An 18,099-nucleotide genomic window follows, 5' to 3' on the forward strand; every position below is an offset into this window, starting at 1 on the left:
GCTCAGCTGAGGGAGTTCAGAAGAGAACAGGTTACTCTGACATTGGACAGAGCAGCCAGGATGAGGTACAGCAGATGCAACCTCTTGGACAGCAGGAGGCCAGAACAGCAAAATGGGGAGCTGCAAGGGGGAAAAAGGTGTTCACTTCTTGGAGAGGGAGATCCTGTTGGATCAGATATCCATCTCCTTGAAAAATTTCCTGGAGAAATAATCATTTTCTTCAGCCTTCATGTAACAAATGGGACATTCTGGGTGACAATAATTGCCAGATGTTGAAATAGTCCAGATACTGGATGCAGGTGTCAATACAATGGAAGGATTAAAGAAAGGCAGAATGGGGATGAAAGTATCTTTAGCAGATCTGGCTATTACAGAAGAAGACAGAGTTGGAACAGCAACGATAGACGAATGAATCCTATGAATGCCCAAGGAACAGTTAATAGATGCTTCAGGTGTGACTCAATGATCTGCTCAAAGCAGAGAGGCAGAATCCTCGAAATGACACATGATGCAGAGAATTCTGAGGAACAGGATGAAGATAATGATGAATCTGAACAAATTATACTAGTCATGTGGCATTCCAGTTGTGTGATGAATGTGTTAGTCACAGGCTCCTTAAATTATGCAGTGCTAGATAGTGTGTGCACTTCAATAGTATGTGGAACAGATTGGTTAAAATGTTACTTTGATTAACTAAGTAATGAATATAAAAGGAGTACTTGCTTTAGGTTTGGTGATGATAAAGCATTGAGGTCACAAAAGAAAATTGTAATTCCACGTAAAATAGCTGGAGTAAGCCATTTTATAAATACTGATGTCGTCTCTAGTTAGATACCTATCCTGCTGAGTAAACCTTCGATGAAAAAGGCACAAATGAAACTTAACAAGGAGCATGATAAGGCAATTCTTTTTGGAAACCAGTGGATCTGCAGTTTCCCCAGTCAGGGCATTATTGTATCCCCTTGACAAAACCTGATGTTTCTCATCAGAATGCCTGACAATAATGGCATCAGGTAATAAGAATTAGAAGGAAAAATAGCAAATTGACTTAAAGTTACAAAGAGAGTTTTTTCACTCTACTTCTCAAAAGTTAAAAACCCTGCTAACAGATGCAGGTGTGGTTGATGAAGTGCATACGAGGCTAACAGATCAGTGAGAAGTGTGAAATCTGTAAAAAGTATCGGAGGATGCTGCCGTGTCCTATTGTAAGCCTTCGATTGACAGTTGACTTCAATAAGGTGGCTGCCATGGGGCTAAAGGTATGGGACAAAGAAATAAATATTTTCATTCTGCGTTTTTGTAGGCCTGGGGGCAACCAGATTTAATGGCCGGAATTTTGCTGCTCTTTGTGGCTCCGGGGCGGATGCAGCTGAAGCGGGTGAGGGCTCCAATCCCGCTCCGCGCCTCCTGGCCACCGGCATCACACGTGGGGCAGCCAATTAGCGGCCCCGCGGCGTAATTGTGAAATGAAAGGGTGTGCGCGGGTGGGATGATAATCAGCACTGGGGGCAGGGCCACATCCGGGAAAGGCTGCTGTAAGCCCTTTAAAAAGAATTACAGCAATGAAATGGAACAGTAAAATCTTACCTGGCATTACAGAAAGACAACTGTGGAAGTAGTACAGGAGGATTAAAAGGCTCTACACCTGCAAGGAGAGAAGGAAGACTGGCAGTGTACAGGAGAAGGAAGAAAGATACATCTAAAAGCTGAAGAACAATCAGCAGTGATGGAGGGGAGAAGCTTTCGCTCAGCCTCCCGATTTTCGGAGGAATCACTGCAGGTCCTCCTTCAGGCGGTTGAGGAGAGACGGGAGGTCCTCTTCAATCCAGATGGCAGAAGGCGACCCTCCCAAGTGACCAAGAGGGGCTGGCTGGCGGTCGCGGAGGTGGTCAGCAGCCGCGGCGTTGTAAGGCGGACATGGCTCCAGTGCCGCAAGCGCCTTAATGACCTGCTTCGCTCTGCCCGGGTAAGGGGCATTCCTCATTAATCTAATCGTTAATGTGTCCAGGGAGGGTCTATGTGTCCTCATGCTGCAATGTGGAAGCCCTGTATGATCATTGTTTGGCTGCTGCCTTGCATTGGGACACAAGATGGGCAAGTCTGAGATGCACGGTGATGCGGAAGTGTTCAAGTTGCGCTCTGCACTGGCACAGCAGTCAAATGCAACATCAACCCCTTTGGGTGAGTGCGTGAGATGCCAACTAATATGTCTAACCTAAGTATTTTTGTTTAAATATGAAAAGAGGGCATACAATACCCGAGAGAGGTCCCGGACCAGTGGTAGCATGGCCAGTCAAGCATACCTGAGTAGAATGGAGAAGGATGCTTTGACGATAGCAGGGGAGGAAGGAGGATGCGCCGTTGCAGATGGCGAGGCCGGTGGACCTGGCCATGAGAGTGAGTGACCTAGAATGTGGTGTAAGAGAGTATGGGGTTGGGGGGTGGGGGGGGGAGCGGTGGGGGGGGGGGGCCAGGGGTGTGGTGATTGTCTAATGCACTGAAGTGTGCTCTCTAAAGTTGAATCACACAGATGTGACTTAAATAGAGTCAATAATATGTGCTTAAGTCTGGATTGCTGATCAAACTGATCAATATGATTTTCCCAACAGGTGAAACACAGCAGGGGCCAGAAAGCGTCTCCGTTGCTCAACCATCCACCTCTGAGGTGGAGGAGGGTGCCTCAGAGGGTGCACCGTCACATCCTCACACCACACCAAATGCCAGCATAGGTACTTACACCACGGTTGGGATTATTGTGTCCGCGGAGTCGACTTCACAGACAGGTGTGAGCACAACACAGTTGCCGGGCCAGCCACCAGAGGCAGAACCGGCCGATGCCTCACACACTCGGAGGAGTGTGGGATGCCAGACCAGTGCAGAGCCGCAAGCTGATGACGTGCCTCTGATAACAGCCATTCGTCGGGAGATGTTGCAGGTGCAGCATGCGGTGCATGGAGATCTGGCGGAGTTGCCAGAGATGCTGTGAGCTATGACTCATACTCTGGAAACATCCATCCAGTGTATGAGTGCTGCAAACTCTCAGGCATTTGTACATCTGGCTTCCTCTGTTGAAAGACTGGCGGCTGCAGTGGAGGGGCCAGTACTGGATGCAATTCGTGACCTCAGAGCGAGTGTGGCCTCCCTGGACAAGAGCATCAGAGAGCAGAATTGGCTGCGCTGGTGACAGATCGAGGCTGCTCATCCCTCTGAGGTCACCATTGAGGACCAGCCAAGCCTCAGGAGGGGACAGGGTCAGCAGCGGATCGCATATGGGAATTCCTCTCTGGGGGCCCCTGATGCATCCTGCAGCTCCTTGCTCCCTCTGCCAGGGACATGTGAACCGCTAACTCCCAGGGTGTTACAGGGTGCTCATGATATTTCTCATGAGAACGCTGATATGCTGCAAACAGGCAGAGGATGTCCGCCAAAGAATTAAGAAATCACTTTAACATCACTCCTGGTTCACTGGGTTATTTGTCAGTTATTTATTTGATTTGTAGAAGAAAACAGTGTAATAAATTTTGTGTTATGACAATTTTACATGTCATTCCTGAAGTTACATCCAACATCGTTGCTCAACGTGAGCAGTTTTAAATGTGAGGTCACACACTTGGGTTGGGTTCCTCATGATGTGAAGGAGTGCATCTTCTGATTATCTCTCCCTCTGAAGGTGAGTGAATTTGCCCTCTCAGGTCCTCACAATGACTCATCTCATACTGCAATGGCAAGTCTTTGAAAACTTATATCCTCTCAATAGAAACGCCTGCCTATTAAAGACTCCCTGGTCTCTCTCGCACTTAGTGCCAAATTAAATTCAGCTTCCTCTCCCCGATCATCATGTGAGTGATGCCCATCTTCCTCATCAGAAACTCCATCATCATCTGATGATGCATCACGTTGATCTTGATCATCCTCCAGGGCCTCTCCATTTTCAATCGCCAGGTTATGCAAGGCATAGCAGACGACAATAATTCTTGAAACCCTTGATGGTGCGTACTGCAGGGCTCCACCAGTGTGGTAAAGACACCTAAATCTCATCTTTAGTAGGCCTATAGTTTGTTCGATTGTCACTCTGGTGGCCGCATGGCTCTCATTGTATCGTTCCTCCACATGACCCCTTGGGCTCCTCACTGGTGTCATTAGCCATGTCTTCAGAGGATAACCCCTGTCGTCAAGTATCCATCCCCCGATTCTGTCAGGAGGACTGAAAAGTGCAGACACCAGCGAGTTTCGGAGAATTAAAGCATCATGACAACTCCCAAGGTAACGTGCACACACCTGCATGATTCTCTTCTGATGATCACAGACGAGCTGAACGTTCATTGAATGGAATCCCTTGTGGTTCATGAATGCCCCGACTGACCTGCTGGTGCTCTAAGGGCCACATGAGTACAGTCTATCACGCCCTGTACCATTGGGAACCCAGCTATAGTGCTGAAGCCTCTGGCTCTCTCAGCCTGACTAGTGTTGTCTGTCTTGAATGTGATGAAATGGTTAGCACGTTGGAACAATGTATCAGTCACAACCTTTATGCAGTAGTGCGCTACTGCTTGTGAGACTCCACACAAGTCTGCCGTTGAGGCTTGGAACGAGCCACACACATAGATGTTAAGAGCTATTGTAACCTTCAGAGCGACCGGCATTGGATGGCCACCGATACAGTTTGAGGCAACATCCATTGCTAGCATCTCAGAAAGAGATGTGACAGTCTCCCGTGACAGCCGTAGTCTTCTTCTACAATGGCGTTCTGACAGCTGCAGGTAGCTCAGACGCACGCGGTATGCCTTGCCTGCTGGGTAGGCAAGTCTCTTGACATATGTTCGCACCCAGGCCACTCTGCCACCTGCCCTCCCTCCCACATTACGAGGATGCACTGGGCCAGCTGGCTGCACGTTCCCCTGCCCATTTGTCCTCCTGTCCCTCCTTGGGGTATAGTCCTCCTCATCTGATGATCCACCTCCACAGTGAACAATTCCCGTTGTTGTACAGCAGACCAGATGCAATGACCAAAGGTATTAGCTTCCAGCTGTTAGGACTGGCTCACAAAACCCCCTTCCTTTCACCCAATAATTCAGAGCAGCTGGGGCCCGAGCAGCAGTGAATAACAGTCAGGTGAACCCTTCTGCACAAGTTGCAAACAACACCCCTTGTTAGGACACACAAATAACATCAGAATTAATAAAGAGCAAAAAGAAAAATTGTACCTCCAACTCCCTCATGATTCAATGCCTGCCGCCCTTTTAAACTTGCAGGGTTCCTAAGACGCCCCACGACCCGACTTACGGCCGTTAAAGCAGAGAGCACACGTAAAATTGCTGTCAATTGCTTTATCAACTACCTTAATGAGCTTTCAATTGCTTGTAGTCGGGTGGCGAGTGCAGACTCGATCTCGCCTCACCTCCTACGTTCGTTAAATGGCGTCTGTGCGTCATGACGCCGGGGACCCGGCCCGACGTCATCGCACTCCATTTTACCTTACGGACGCCTCCGATGGGACCCGATTCCCGAAGGTAAAATACCGGCCAATCTTTCTACAATAATACAAAGGGAAAAAGGGTTATTATAGACAAAATCGTGGTGACATGGATAGGGACCAGACTTGACGCACCAGTGAAGTTTCTGACTGATAATGGAAGGGAATTCGCCAATGACGAGTTCAGAGAAAAGTGAAACCATGAACATCATGGTCACAAATACCGTAGTTGAAAGTCCTTTCAGTAATGGACTCTGTGAGAGGAATTATGCTGTGATCGATGAAATGCTGCATAGAATTTTAGCTGATCAACCAGACTGCAATTTGGCAAACTTCCTGGCATGGGAGGTTCATACAAAGAATTCACTCCAGATGGTTGTGGGATGAAATCCCAAACTGCCTTCTTTTCTGTGCAATAGACCTCCTGCTCTCGATGGTATTACAATTAGTGCCATTTTTTTCTGCACATTTGAATGCTTTATATGCAGGGAGACAGGCTTTCATCAAAGCTGAGGTCTCAGAGAAAATTCAGAGAGCACTGAGACATTGTATAAGACCATCCGAGACAGAGTTTAATTCAGGAGATTTTGTGTGTCATAAAAGAGAGGGAATATAGAGAATAGAAAGGCCCTGGTATGGTCATAGGTCGTGACAGTAAGACAGTACTCATCAAAAATGGCAATCAAACTGTTAAGGTTCATTCCTAATAATTAATAGGGACTAATTACAAAATCTCAGACTCCAAGTAGCTGATAGAAGTAAACGAGGCATCTTGTACCTGAAATGCTCATGTGTTTTGTGATGAAGGTCCTGAGGAACAGAATGTGTAGATTAAGGGCTGGATAGAGGTAATGTGAGTGAACATGACACACAGGACAGAGTTATCACATCCACAGGCTAATTGCCAAGCATGGGTACTCATGTGACATATATTCCAGAGGGGTCTGGTGAATGGAGGGATGTGAAAAGCTCCTGGCAAGTTTAAATGTGAGGGCTCTTGTGAGGGTGCATTGGAGATTTACCAGAATGGTTCCAGGGATGGAGGATTTAGTTGCAAGGTTAGGTTGGAAAATCTGGGTTTGTTCTCCTTAGAACAAAAGAGATTGAAGGGAGATTTAATAGAAGTGTACAAGATCTTGATAGGCTTAGGTAAGTTAGACAAGGAAAAACTGCTCCCATTAACTAATGGAACAAAGACTAGGGGACACAGATTGAAAGTTTTGGGCAAAAGATGCAGGGGAAATATGAAGAAGCACTTTTTTACACAGTAGATGGTAATGACCTGGAACTTGCTGCCCACAAGGGTGGTGGAAGTGGAGACGATCAATGACTTAATGAGGAAGTTGGATCATCACCTGAGAGAAATAGACTTGCAGGGCTACGGGGATCGAGTCGGGGAATGGGACTGACTGCATAGCTCTGTGGAGCGCCAGCACAGACTCGATGGGCCAAATGATCTCCTTCTGCCCTGTAAATAACTCTAAATGACTCTAAGGCGCTACCCAAGGTTTACTGCCAAAGAGTCAGCTACCTGCAAATGATAGAGGACCAGTACCATAGGAGGCTGTGCTTATCCAGGCAGGTGGTCTTGGACCTTTGTGCTCTGATCCACAATGACCTGAGGCCTCATGAACCCCATGACAGTCCCTTACCTGCAGGTCACCATTGCCCTTAGTTTCTATGCAACTGGGTCATTGCAGGGATCTTCTGCAGATCTAGGTGGCATCTCACAGTTGGTAGCTCACCACACCATCAGGCAGGTCACGGTGCCACATTCCAGAGGGTGGAAAATTACATCCACTTGACACAGATGGGCCTGCGCATGCACAGAGTGCGTTGTGTTTCGCTTCCATTGCTGGATTCCTCCAGGTGCTGATCATCACCGATGTGGCCATCAGGGCATCTAGTGACCAGCCAGTGAGATCCATCAACAGGAAGGTCCTCTACTCCCTCAGTATCCATCTGGTCTGAGGCCACAACGAGAGTTTCCTCCAAGTGTGCACTCCCTTTCCTGGCAGCTGCCATGACTCCTTCATCCTCTGCCAGCCCATACTGCCTGAGATCTTCACTCCATCCCGCAAAGTGCATGGAAGATTCCAAAGGGACAAGGGATATGCATTAAAAATATGGCTACTGGCCCCTCTAAGAGCGCTCCAGACAGAGGCACAGTGGCAATACAAACAATGCCACCTGCTCAGCAGGCCAACTATTGAGCAGGTGATTGTGGTGCCTGGGCCAGTCATGTGGTTGCTTCCAATACCCTCCTGTAATGGTTTTTGTCATTGTGTGGCGTGCTGTGCTCTCCATAACATGGCCCTCTAGAGAACAAAGACAGTGAGGGCCTGGAAGGAGACAGCTCATCAGGACAGGAGCAGGAGGCAAGAGAGGAGGAGGAAGAGAAAGTGGAGGGGGTTAACACTGAACGGAGTGGTGCCCCTACTGCACAACAAGGTGGCCCTCTCCTGCCAGCCTCTGGGAAGAGGACCTCTCTCCTCTCCTTCACGGCCTCCAGCATTAGATCCAGATCGGCATCGATGAAACGAGGGTCTGCCCTGCCCCTAGTGCTAGCCCTCCCAGCTCCCATGACATTGTGCTTCCCTCTGATGCTGTGTAAGGCAGATGTCTCCCTCAGGACAACAAGCAGCTTTAGTGATGGCTGCCATGGGACTCTACATGAGTCCCACACTTGATCTGACACACCTCCATTCCCGGGCCCACTGGCTCTAAGTGGACAGGAAAGATGTCTCCATTTCAAGTAAGGGCTCACCCATTTGAAAATTGCAATCTGAAACAGTTTCCCACCGGAGGTGGGTTTCTGACCCAGAACCAGCCCTTTGTGTCTGTAACATACCTTACTATTAATTTCTATATTCCTTGATAATTTAATTTTGTAGGTCCTCTTTCCCTTCCTAATTGTTTCACTGACTTATTTCCTAACCTCTTCATAGTTCTTTTCATCAGCCTCTCCTTTATTGTCCATGTTTCTAGCTGGCACATTTTTCTTCAGTTTCAGTTTTGCCCTCATCTCTTTACTCATTCATGGTCATTATTAATTAGTTTGTTCTTGTTATTGTTATTGAGCAGATATTTCTCCGGAATGCTATTCATCACCTTTTCAAATATCTTTGATTATTTCTTTTCTGCAGTTCATCATTCTGAGTTCCATTCTTATTCTCCCAAAATTAGCTTTTATCCAATCGATTACTTTGGACTTTCTCTTAGTTATGTCTTTTGTTATGATCCCCATGGAGACCACCAACACAAACAAAAAGAATCAAACCCATCAATTGACCCCAATTTAGGGAACCAAACCAAATGGACAAGATTTCACTTTTATAAATTTTACTTTAACACTCAAACTAAAGCCAACATAAATTAAACATGAAGCAACACACAGATCACTGTTAATATATATATTACAAATTACACCTTAACTATCAAATACTACACAGATGGGCTCACGGTTTCACTGGGCAGTCCAACCAGCATATATGGCAGCAATTACAGTTACACAGTTCAAAACAACTCTGAAGGTCCTTAGGTAGATTTTCAGCTCCTTTCTTCAATGATTTAGCTGCTGTTCGTCTTCCGACAGCAGTTCCCTCTCAATCTGAACTCCACGGGTGCGGTCTTCACCACAAGACGCACTTTTCCAGAACCTCTTCAGCTCTGCTGACGACAGTCTTGATGGCGTGGATTTACCAGTCTTCCTTTTATCTGTGTCCTTCAGTGACAACCTGTGCACTGCATGGCCGGGTCTGGTTAGTCAGCCACTTTAAGTAACAGAAACAGCTCCAGGATTCAATCTTACTTTCTTCTGCTTGCCAGCGCTCCACTCCTGCCTGATGTGCCTCGTCTGCCTTTTCTGCGGGGGACTCTGTCTCCTTTTATCTGGTTCTAATCAGTGTCAGTTTCCTCAGAAACCTGAGGTTGTTTTCCAGGTTCTGTTTTAGTTTAGGTTTCTGTTTCTGTATCAGTTCTAGTTTCTGTTTCACTTCTAGTTTCCCTCTCAGTTGGGGTCTAAAAAAAACAAGCTTTGCAATCATGGATTCCATCACATTTTCCCAATAATTATCATGATCTTAGGACATCACGCCATAACCAATTAAGTAACCTTTTTGAAGTGACATCCCAGTTGCAATATAGGAAATGCAGCAGCCATTTTGTGCACAGCAAGATTCCACCAACAGCAATGTGATAATAACAATAATAATTTGGTCATGTCAGTTGAGAGATCAATATTGGCTTGGACACCGGGGTGAACTCCCCTGCTCTTCTTCAAAATAGTGCCATGGAGTTTTTACATCTACCGAAGAGGCTGATGAGGCCCCTGATAAATGTCTCATCTGAAAGATGCACCCACAACAGTGCAGCAGTCCCTAACTACTGCACAGACTAGATTTTATATTCACGTCTGTGGAGTGGGATTTGAACCCACAATCCTCTGACTCTGAGGTAAGAGTGCCACCACTGAGACAAAACTAACATTAATCAAGCTACTGATGTGCTTGTGTGAATACTAAATGCCCAATGGCACCATTCAGTGCCAAGCAATTGTCAGTTGGTAATGCTATGCACTGATTTGAGGATAGGCTGGTATTGGGTGATATTGAGACTGTAGATAGTACTACTTCAAGTATTCCACCATGCCCGCAAGTGCTTTATCACTTCTAGTGTACAAGTAGCTCATTGGCATGGCAAAAGGCACTAGTGAATAACAGCAGTGACCAAACAGAAGGCGGCCACCAGCCCCACAAACCTCATCTATCATTTAAGTTGATTGTGGCTAACTTGTAATTCAATTCCAAATTTACTATTTATTAGTTATGATACATATTGTTTATACCCATACGTAACAAAAAGCTATCAATCTCAAGCTTAAAAATTTGAATTGACCCAGCACCCATCGCCTCCACAAGAGCCACTGGGCTGGATTTTGTGCTCGGTTGGAAGGCAGGCTTTATGGCAGGGGTGATGGGCAGGAGATTTGGTACAGATTTGTGCGCCATGGAACCACATGCCATAATGCCGGTTCTGATTTTCTCAGAGGCGGTGAGGTTCCATGGCGGCACCCCCGCCACGAAGCAACGGGATTGTAGTTTAAATATGTTAAATACTGTTTTGCATACATTAGTATTTAAATCACCAGGATCCCACCAGGCGATGCTGTAAACGGCGTTGTCAAAGTGACCCCAGCTGTGTGATTGGGGGAAGGGTGCTGCCGTCATTATGCTAAGTGGCCACCTGCCGCGTAATCGCAGTGGCATGGCAGTGAACATCAAATGCAGGACGGCTGACATTTTGTGCACCCGCCGTCGCTCCTGGCAGCGCAATAACAAAATCAAGCCCAGTGTTTTGGCAACGAAAGGTTTTCAAAAAGCCTTTTTATTTTCTTAGCTTGCCAAGCTAAAGGACAACATTTCCCATTCTCACCCTGACTAGCTTGTTTTTTGGGTCACCTAGGGATGGGAACTTAATTATGCATTTCTCCAGATTTAACTTCCGTAATGTTTTATTTGCCCTAAAAACATTTTACGAACATATGATTTAGGAGGAGAAGTAGGCCATTCAGCCCCTCGAGCCAGCTCCGCCTTCAACAAGAACATGGCTGATCTGTTTGTGTTTCGAATTCCACACTCCCATCTACCCCCGATAACCTTTGATTCCCTTGCCTAACAAGAATCTATCTGCCTCCGCCTTAAAGGCATTCAATGACCCCGCTTCCACCATCTTCTGAGGCAGAGAGTTCCAAAGTTGCACAACCCTCAGAGAAAAAATTTCTCCTCATCTCGGTCCTACTTTAGTGTGTTAATCATATTAATTAAAACTTCAAAACTAGCATCTGCTTTAGTCTGAGTGCACAACCAGTTTCAACCAACCAAACGATCTTCTCAATTGCTCTGTCTCTTTAAATATAGCATCATCTTTCTGTGATGACCTAGAATGATTAACTTAAATGGGAGCAACACTCACTAAATTGGATTGTTGATCTAAAGTTATTCCAGACCTACTTTGCTTAATATCTAAACTAATATATTTAAAAGCCCCACAAGCCTGACTCCAATTTTAAATTTTACTCTAATCTTGTTATCACATTTCTCAAATTCCACACGACCACCCCATAAGAAATCATTGACATGCATCATAAAGCTACCTGAAAGTTTCCTTTTATGATACCAATAAAATATTGTAGGAGCTGCTTTTAGTTGAACACACCCTATTGTCATGCAGGACCCCACCTGCCAGGAATGAGGCACACATTATTTCGTCACATGAACATTAAAACTTAAAATTGGTGCTGGGAAGAAAAGAGGGCCTATCACAAGGAATTGCCAGGCCCCTCATCGGAAAGACCTTTTTTGCGTACTGGCAGACGCAGTGTTGGAACAAAGGACCCAGTCCCTGCTTCTCCAATACACAGAAGACCTGGTCAGGCCAGTTTAGTCGCATGCCTAACTGGCTGTTTGAATTTGAACTTACCACAGAGTGTTTAGGCAGAAAGCTCTTTGTTCATGGACTAAAAAGACATCTCTCCTGTCTGCTCTCATCTCGCTGTATCCAGCTTTGGAACCCACTGAAGACATATGAACCCCAAGAGAGAAAAGTTTCCGGTAGTGAACAAGGCTTAAGAAGAATACTGCGCCCCAACGAAAAGCAAGACTACCTACAATCAAGGACTACAGCAAGTTCGAAGCACAGTAAAACCCCCTCTTCAGAGATTGCCTCAAATCTTTCAATTTTTATTTTTCTTCTGCTCTTTTCTGTCCCTATTTGCATGTGCATATCGCGTATGTATGCTAGCGTGGGGCACGGCATGTATCCGTAGGTGTTAACCGAATTAGAGTTTAAGTTTTAATAAATTTCACTTTTCTTCTTTAAACCTAAGAAAATCTGGTGTGCTCATTTCTTTGCCTTATAATTGGAAAGTGGTGAACAAGGATTTACAAAGGGGGAGCTCAAAACACAGTGTGTTTATAAATTAAACCTGTTACAATAAGACCAGGTGAAGACAGTAAACAACCCCTAAAACCTTTCTCACCTGGTCGTAACACTGTTTTCAACAAAACAGATCTCATCAAAAAATACCACACCCTGGAAGCATCTTTCAGGACATGGATGCATGTTTTAGTCTCCCTTCTGCGTTGACTGCTTTTTTGGGCGGTTTCAAAAACACTTGTCTCTAAACTGCATCACCCTGCAGAAATGCAGTTTGTCATTTGAGCTAGATTTCCATGGACCCCGGGCTAAAAAGATTTTCAAGATTTTTCTCTCATTTTTATAATCATTAATTTACAGGGACATACATAACAAACATGCACCGCTTCACCCAACCCACACAGTTTCATGTCATTCCTTTTTATAGGGTCACAAGTGAATCCCCAGTTATCCCCCACCACCTGCATACAATTAAGTGCAATTAATATACAATTAACAGTCAAGACAATTTTCCCATTAATATTCCATTCTTACTAATAAAATAATAACTTCATACTTTTACAAATGACAAAAATAGAAAGACTTACCTCTGTATTTAGCAGCTTTAGCTGCTGCATATCCATCTGCAATGACAGAGGATTGGCAAATTATGATAGAGCAAAGACCAGCAACATACAAAATGGAACAAAGAGTCACATTATGAAGAACAACAGAGATCCCTCATTCCAGACAAACACCATTTCTGAAATATTCAATATTAATGCAAATTATTCAAATCCAACCAAGTATAGTAATCTTTAAGATCGCACGAAATCATGGATCACATAAGATAGCTAGCCATTAATTCCTATTTCTTACATAGAGCATGTACAATTTATCTTACACGAAAACCTGACTACTGTCGATTTGTCGACATCGCAACTAGTTGCATCAAAAAAAAACTGAAGTAAAAAGGGCGATGGTCTCACAAAATAGAACCTGAAGAATTCTGGGAGCACACAGAAATTTGCAGAACAAAGGTTGCTTGAGTACCCATTGGGTTGGGCTACCAATAGATTTCCCAAGTACACTGGATACTCCAGCAAGCTTTCTCAACAAGTGTTAATTAATCCTGTACCTGAACATTTGCATACATGGATTGGTGAATTTAGGATAAAACAGTAAGTGCTAGAAATACTCAGCAGGTCTGGCAGCATCTGCAAAGAGAGAAACAGGGTTAACATTTTGAGTCGGATAGGACTTCTTTAGAATCGAAGGAAGGTGAAATGTGATGGGTTTTATGCTATTGAAATGGGGTGGGGACGAAGAACAAAAGGTAGGTCTGTGATAAGGTAGAGGGTGAGAGAGATTAAATAACAAAGATATCATGGAATAAGAGGCAAAGGGAGTGGTAATAGTTGTAGTAAAAGACAAAGAGAGGTTAATGGCAGAATAATGAACAGTTCTGTCCGAAAGCAAAAACATGAAAAACAAGTTTCAAACCGCACATGGTAAAAAAATGGGGGTCATGGTCTGAAACTTGTTGAACTCAATGTTGAGTCTAGAAGGCTGTAAAATGCCTAATCAAAAGATGAGGTGCTGTTCCTCGAGTAATAAAAGCAAAATATTGCAGATGCTGGAAATACTCAGCAGGTCTGGTAGCATCAGTGGCGAGAGAAAGAGTTAAAGTTTCAGGTCTGTGACATTTCATCAGAACCCTGAAGCAATGGAGAGACCAAATGCAGCTTGGGTCAATGCTTTGCAGAACACCTCCACTCACTCCACAAGCATGACCCTGAGCATCCGGCTGCTTGCCATTTTAATTCACCAACTTGCTCTCATGTCCACAATTTTGTCCTCGGCCTGCTGCAGTGTTCCAGTGAAGCTCAATGCATGCTCGAGCAACAGCACTTGATCTTATGATTAGACACTTTACAGCCTTCTAGGCTTAACATTCAGTTCAACAATTTCAGACTACGATCCCCATTTTGATTTTTTTTATTACCCTGTGCCGGTCTTAAACCTGTTTCTCATGTTTCTGGTTTCAGACAGAGCTGTTGACATACATGTCTATATACATGTAGTCCATACATGTAGAGCATTGAAACAATTCTTTCCAACATGCACCAAATGGTCAGCTCCATAAAACTGATAGTGTTGCCCACCACAATGTGATCTCTTATGACACCTTCCATGGAAGCTCAGATGACTACCATGGCAGCTCACACTGGTACCGTCTTGGCTCTGGGGCCAATATTGACAGGTGCTTCCAAGGCTAACAACAGCCCTGCACTTTGTTAACACATGGAGCTGCAAGAGTGCGGAGGCACTTTACTAGGAGACTGGCTACATTTACATTATAATTCCAGCATTGATACAAAGTGAACAACTACAATTATAGTATAAAACATCCGAACAGACTGCATTGCAAAACTGAAAACTGTTACAAGAGTCCATATTTTTTGTTAAAAAATGGAATCTATATTTTTAAACTTAAGAGGCTGACCTTTGGGTGTTTTTTGAAAGGAAATTCAGTAAAAGTTGACTAGCAAACAAGTTTTTACTGGAAAGAAGGTAAACACCACATGGGGTTTGACTGAAGAGCTATTTTGTGTTATGACAAGAGATAATTTATGATTAGCATGGGACTTGCCTGGAAAAAGGTTTTGGTTTCACTTTGAACTGTTAAAAGATGCTGGTTTGTGGACTAAAAGAGGCAATTGAAATCTGCATATGGACCTGCCAGGAGATCAGAAGAAAAACCAGACAACTATTACCTCTCTTTAAAGAATCCCTGCTCTTGAAAAGCAAAGGCTTGTATGAAGTTGTACGGTTGCCTCCTGTATCTTTGAAGACATCCTGAATGCTTGCAAAAATCTTGCATCTTTAAAAGGACTTGGCATCAAATGTGTGAGAGAAATGACACCTTTGTTGCTGCACACCTGCTGTAAGCCCTATGTGAAGCGTTCTGCAGTTGAATTTCTTTGAATGCCTACCCAAACAGACCGTTCATCAACCTCTCCTGGAAAGATTCCTAGTGGCAGCCAACTATTCGATTTTGGGACACCTCGCCAAATCAAAAGACTTCCTTCCATATCTTTTCAGATTAAGTTTTTTTTTATTCCTTCTATTTCTTTGTAACAGCTGTAAACAAAATTCCATTTTTTCTCCCAGTTAACCAGTTTTTGGATGTATGTGTGTGTGTGTGTGTGTGAGGGCTAGGATAATAATACGGGGCTTTAATATTTCAATTTGCATATATATTTGCTTCATTATTAATTAAGATTTGGTTTATAATAAATGGATAATTTTGTCGTTTATTAAAGAAACTTAGTTGGTGTGCTTTATTCTGGGGACAAATAGAGTATCCAGTTGGCTGTTTCGGTAAGTGGGAAAATTTATTGATATGTTGTGACCTGTGGAGAAGTGGGAATGAATTGACAGTGTACTCCTCACGCCTCTGTCATCATAAAATAATAACACAATTTCATTCAACCAATCTCATTGAATCTAAAATGTTATTAATGGGAGATCAAACTACCTGGAACGCCTCCTGGAATGGTTCTAAATACACCTCCTGGTACTTGTCCTGGTACAGTTCCTGGAATGATTGAACGGGGAGTTACAATCATTAGATGTCAAATAAACCCAATGGAACAACATACTGTTGATACTAAAGATATTGCAGTATTACTAACACTGTCACAAAACTTGCACTGCTGCTTTCATTTACTGCAACAGCAGATGGTGGAGTGTGATCAAAAATTCAAATAGGTCAGTTCCTTGACTGAATTAGCAGAAATGATCTTTGATGAGGAAGCAACAGTTTATTCTATTGTTTAGATGTGACACAGTCATGTGAATTGGTCTAGTCTGTTAGGATATGGAACATTGTTTATGGAATCATCAGTCCGCCTTTTTCAATTGTAATTCTACATTATTGAAACTATTGCAAGTCGCCAAGTGCCCATTTTCTATCATTCAATTGGACCCTGCTAACCAAAATACTTTTAGTGAATTATTGTTCACTGTCTTGGTTGAATTGGTTGAAATAATCTTGGATGGGGAAGAAATACTTTATTCTATCGCTTACATTTCAGATGTGACACAAACATATGAATTGGTCATGTAGTATAGATGGAACATGGCAAAAAGTCTGAAAAGAGAGCTTCAAAAAAGTAGAGGTGGGTGGGCATTGGGTCTGATACAATGGGTGAAATTGGTTAACTCCCAAAAACGGGAGCAGGAATCGTGTTGCATAATTAAACCCTGCCATTTGCGTGGACTGCAGGCAGCACAGCAACTTTGTGCTGGCTGCTTATTATAATGATTTCTGCATGCATCCAGCACTTCCCAACCTGCTCACTGATTACATGCATCAATATTCTTAGTTCCGAAGAAGGGTCACTGACCCGAAACGTTAACTCTGCTTCTCTTTCCACAGATGCTGCCAGACCTGCTGAGTGAATCCAGCATTTCTTGTTTTTGTTTCAGATTTCCAGCATCCGCAGTATTTTGCTTTTATTCTTAGTACCTTGCACTACTTTAAAGCTGGCCTGCACTTCTTAAAGCAGCCATGCATTCTGGCTGGTGCAGGTGCTTGGAGTTATTCTACAAGTGAATCCAACCTGGGAAAGAGTGAAGAATGGCTAACCATGGAACAGTGTGGGTAGCAAGGTTTTCGGATGCTGCACTGGAGGTCTTGGTGGACGAGGTGGAAAGAACAGATGTCTGTATCCTCAGGGGTCAGGAGGCCCTCCAGATAAACTTTGCAAAAGCAGTGGGACAGACAGCCACAGAAGTCAATGTCATGGGTATGGCTCCAAGGACCTAGACACAGTGCTACAAGAAGTTTAAAGACCTCACACAAGAGGTCAAGGCCAGTGAATGCATCATCAAATGCTATATTCTACCAATTGCACCACTCACCTCAACCACTGCACAATTCACCACATCTTATCACTCACTTACTAAGAATTTCTATCAATCAGGACTCTTACCAAACATTCATATGCTTCACCTAGGCCACAAATACTTAGCACTGTTGCAAGCCTCAAATCCACATCTCACTGCTCACACACTGGCAGTCACATCACTCAAACAGACACACTTCCTTCTCTCTTGCAGGTGAAGGTGGCACACATCTAGAGAGAGCAGGAACTAACCAGAGGGAGAGAGGCATGCAAGCATGTTCTAACCCCCATGGAAGAGATAATGCTAACCACCATGGAAGAGCCATTGCTGAGGCCATAGCCATGGGCAGGACAGAGCATTTTTTTTATTTATTCACGGGATGTGGGCATCACTGTCTAGGCCAGCAGTTATTGCCCATCCCCAATTGCCCTTGAGAAGGCAGTAGTGAGTTGCCTTCTTGAACCGCTGCAGTCCATGTGAGGTAGGTACACCCACAGTGCTGTTAGGAAGGGAGTTCCAGGATTTTGACCCAGCAATAGTGAAAGAACGGTGATATAGCTCCAAGTCAGAATGGTGTGTGACTTGGAGGGGAACTTGCAGGTGGTGACGTTCCCATGCATTTGCTGCCCTTGTCCTTCTAGTTGGTAGAGGTCGTGGGTTTAGAAGGTGCTGTTGAAGGAGCCTTAGTGCATTGCTGCAGTGCGTCTTGTAGATGGCACACACTGCTGCCACTGTGCATCAGTGGTGGAGGGAGTGAATGTTTGTGAATGGGGTGCCAATCAAGCGGGCTGCTTTGT

The 18,099-nt window shown here is 44.4% G+C and overlaps 1 protein-coding gene across 12 annotated transcripts in view; it reads right to left on the reverse strand.

The window, feature by feature from the left end:
• Positions 1-18,099, reverse strand: part of LOC137346623 (elastin-like) — a 508,685-nt gene that overhangs the window by 259,651 nt on the left and 230,935 nt on the right. For 10 of the 12 annotated variants that reach the window (XM_068010223.1, XM_068010222.1, XM_068010225.1 and 7 more), the window contains 2 exons: positions 15,930-15,989; positions 12,997-13,032 (listed from right to left, as the gene is read on the reverse strand). In XM_068010223.1, coding sequence (XP_067866324.1) covers positions 12,997-13,032; positions 15,930-15,989 — 96 coding nt within the window. The remainder of the gene's footprint in view (positions 1-12,996; positions 13,033-15,929; positions 15,990-18,099) is intronic. The other 2 variants (XM_068010226.1, XM_068010221.1) reach the window with 1 other exon arrangement.

Source organism: Heterodontus francisci, chromosome 30, assembly GCF_036365525.1.
Source record: "Heterodontus francisci isolate sHetFra1 chromosome 30, sHetFra1.hap1, whole genome shotgun sequence".
Lineage (NCBI taxonomy): Eukaryota > Metazoa > Chordata > Chondrichthyes > Heterodontiformes > Heterodontidae > Heterodontus > Heterodontus francisci.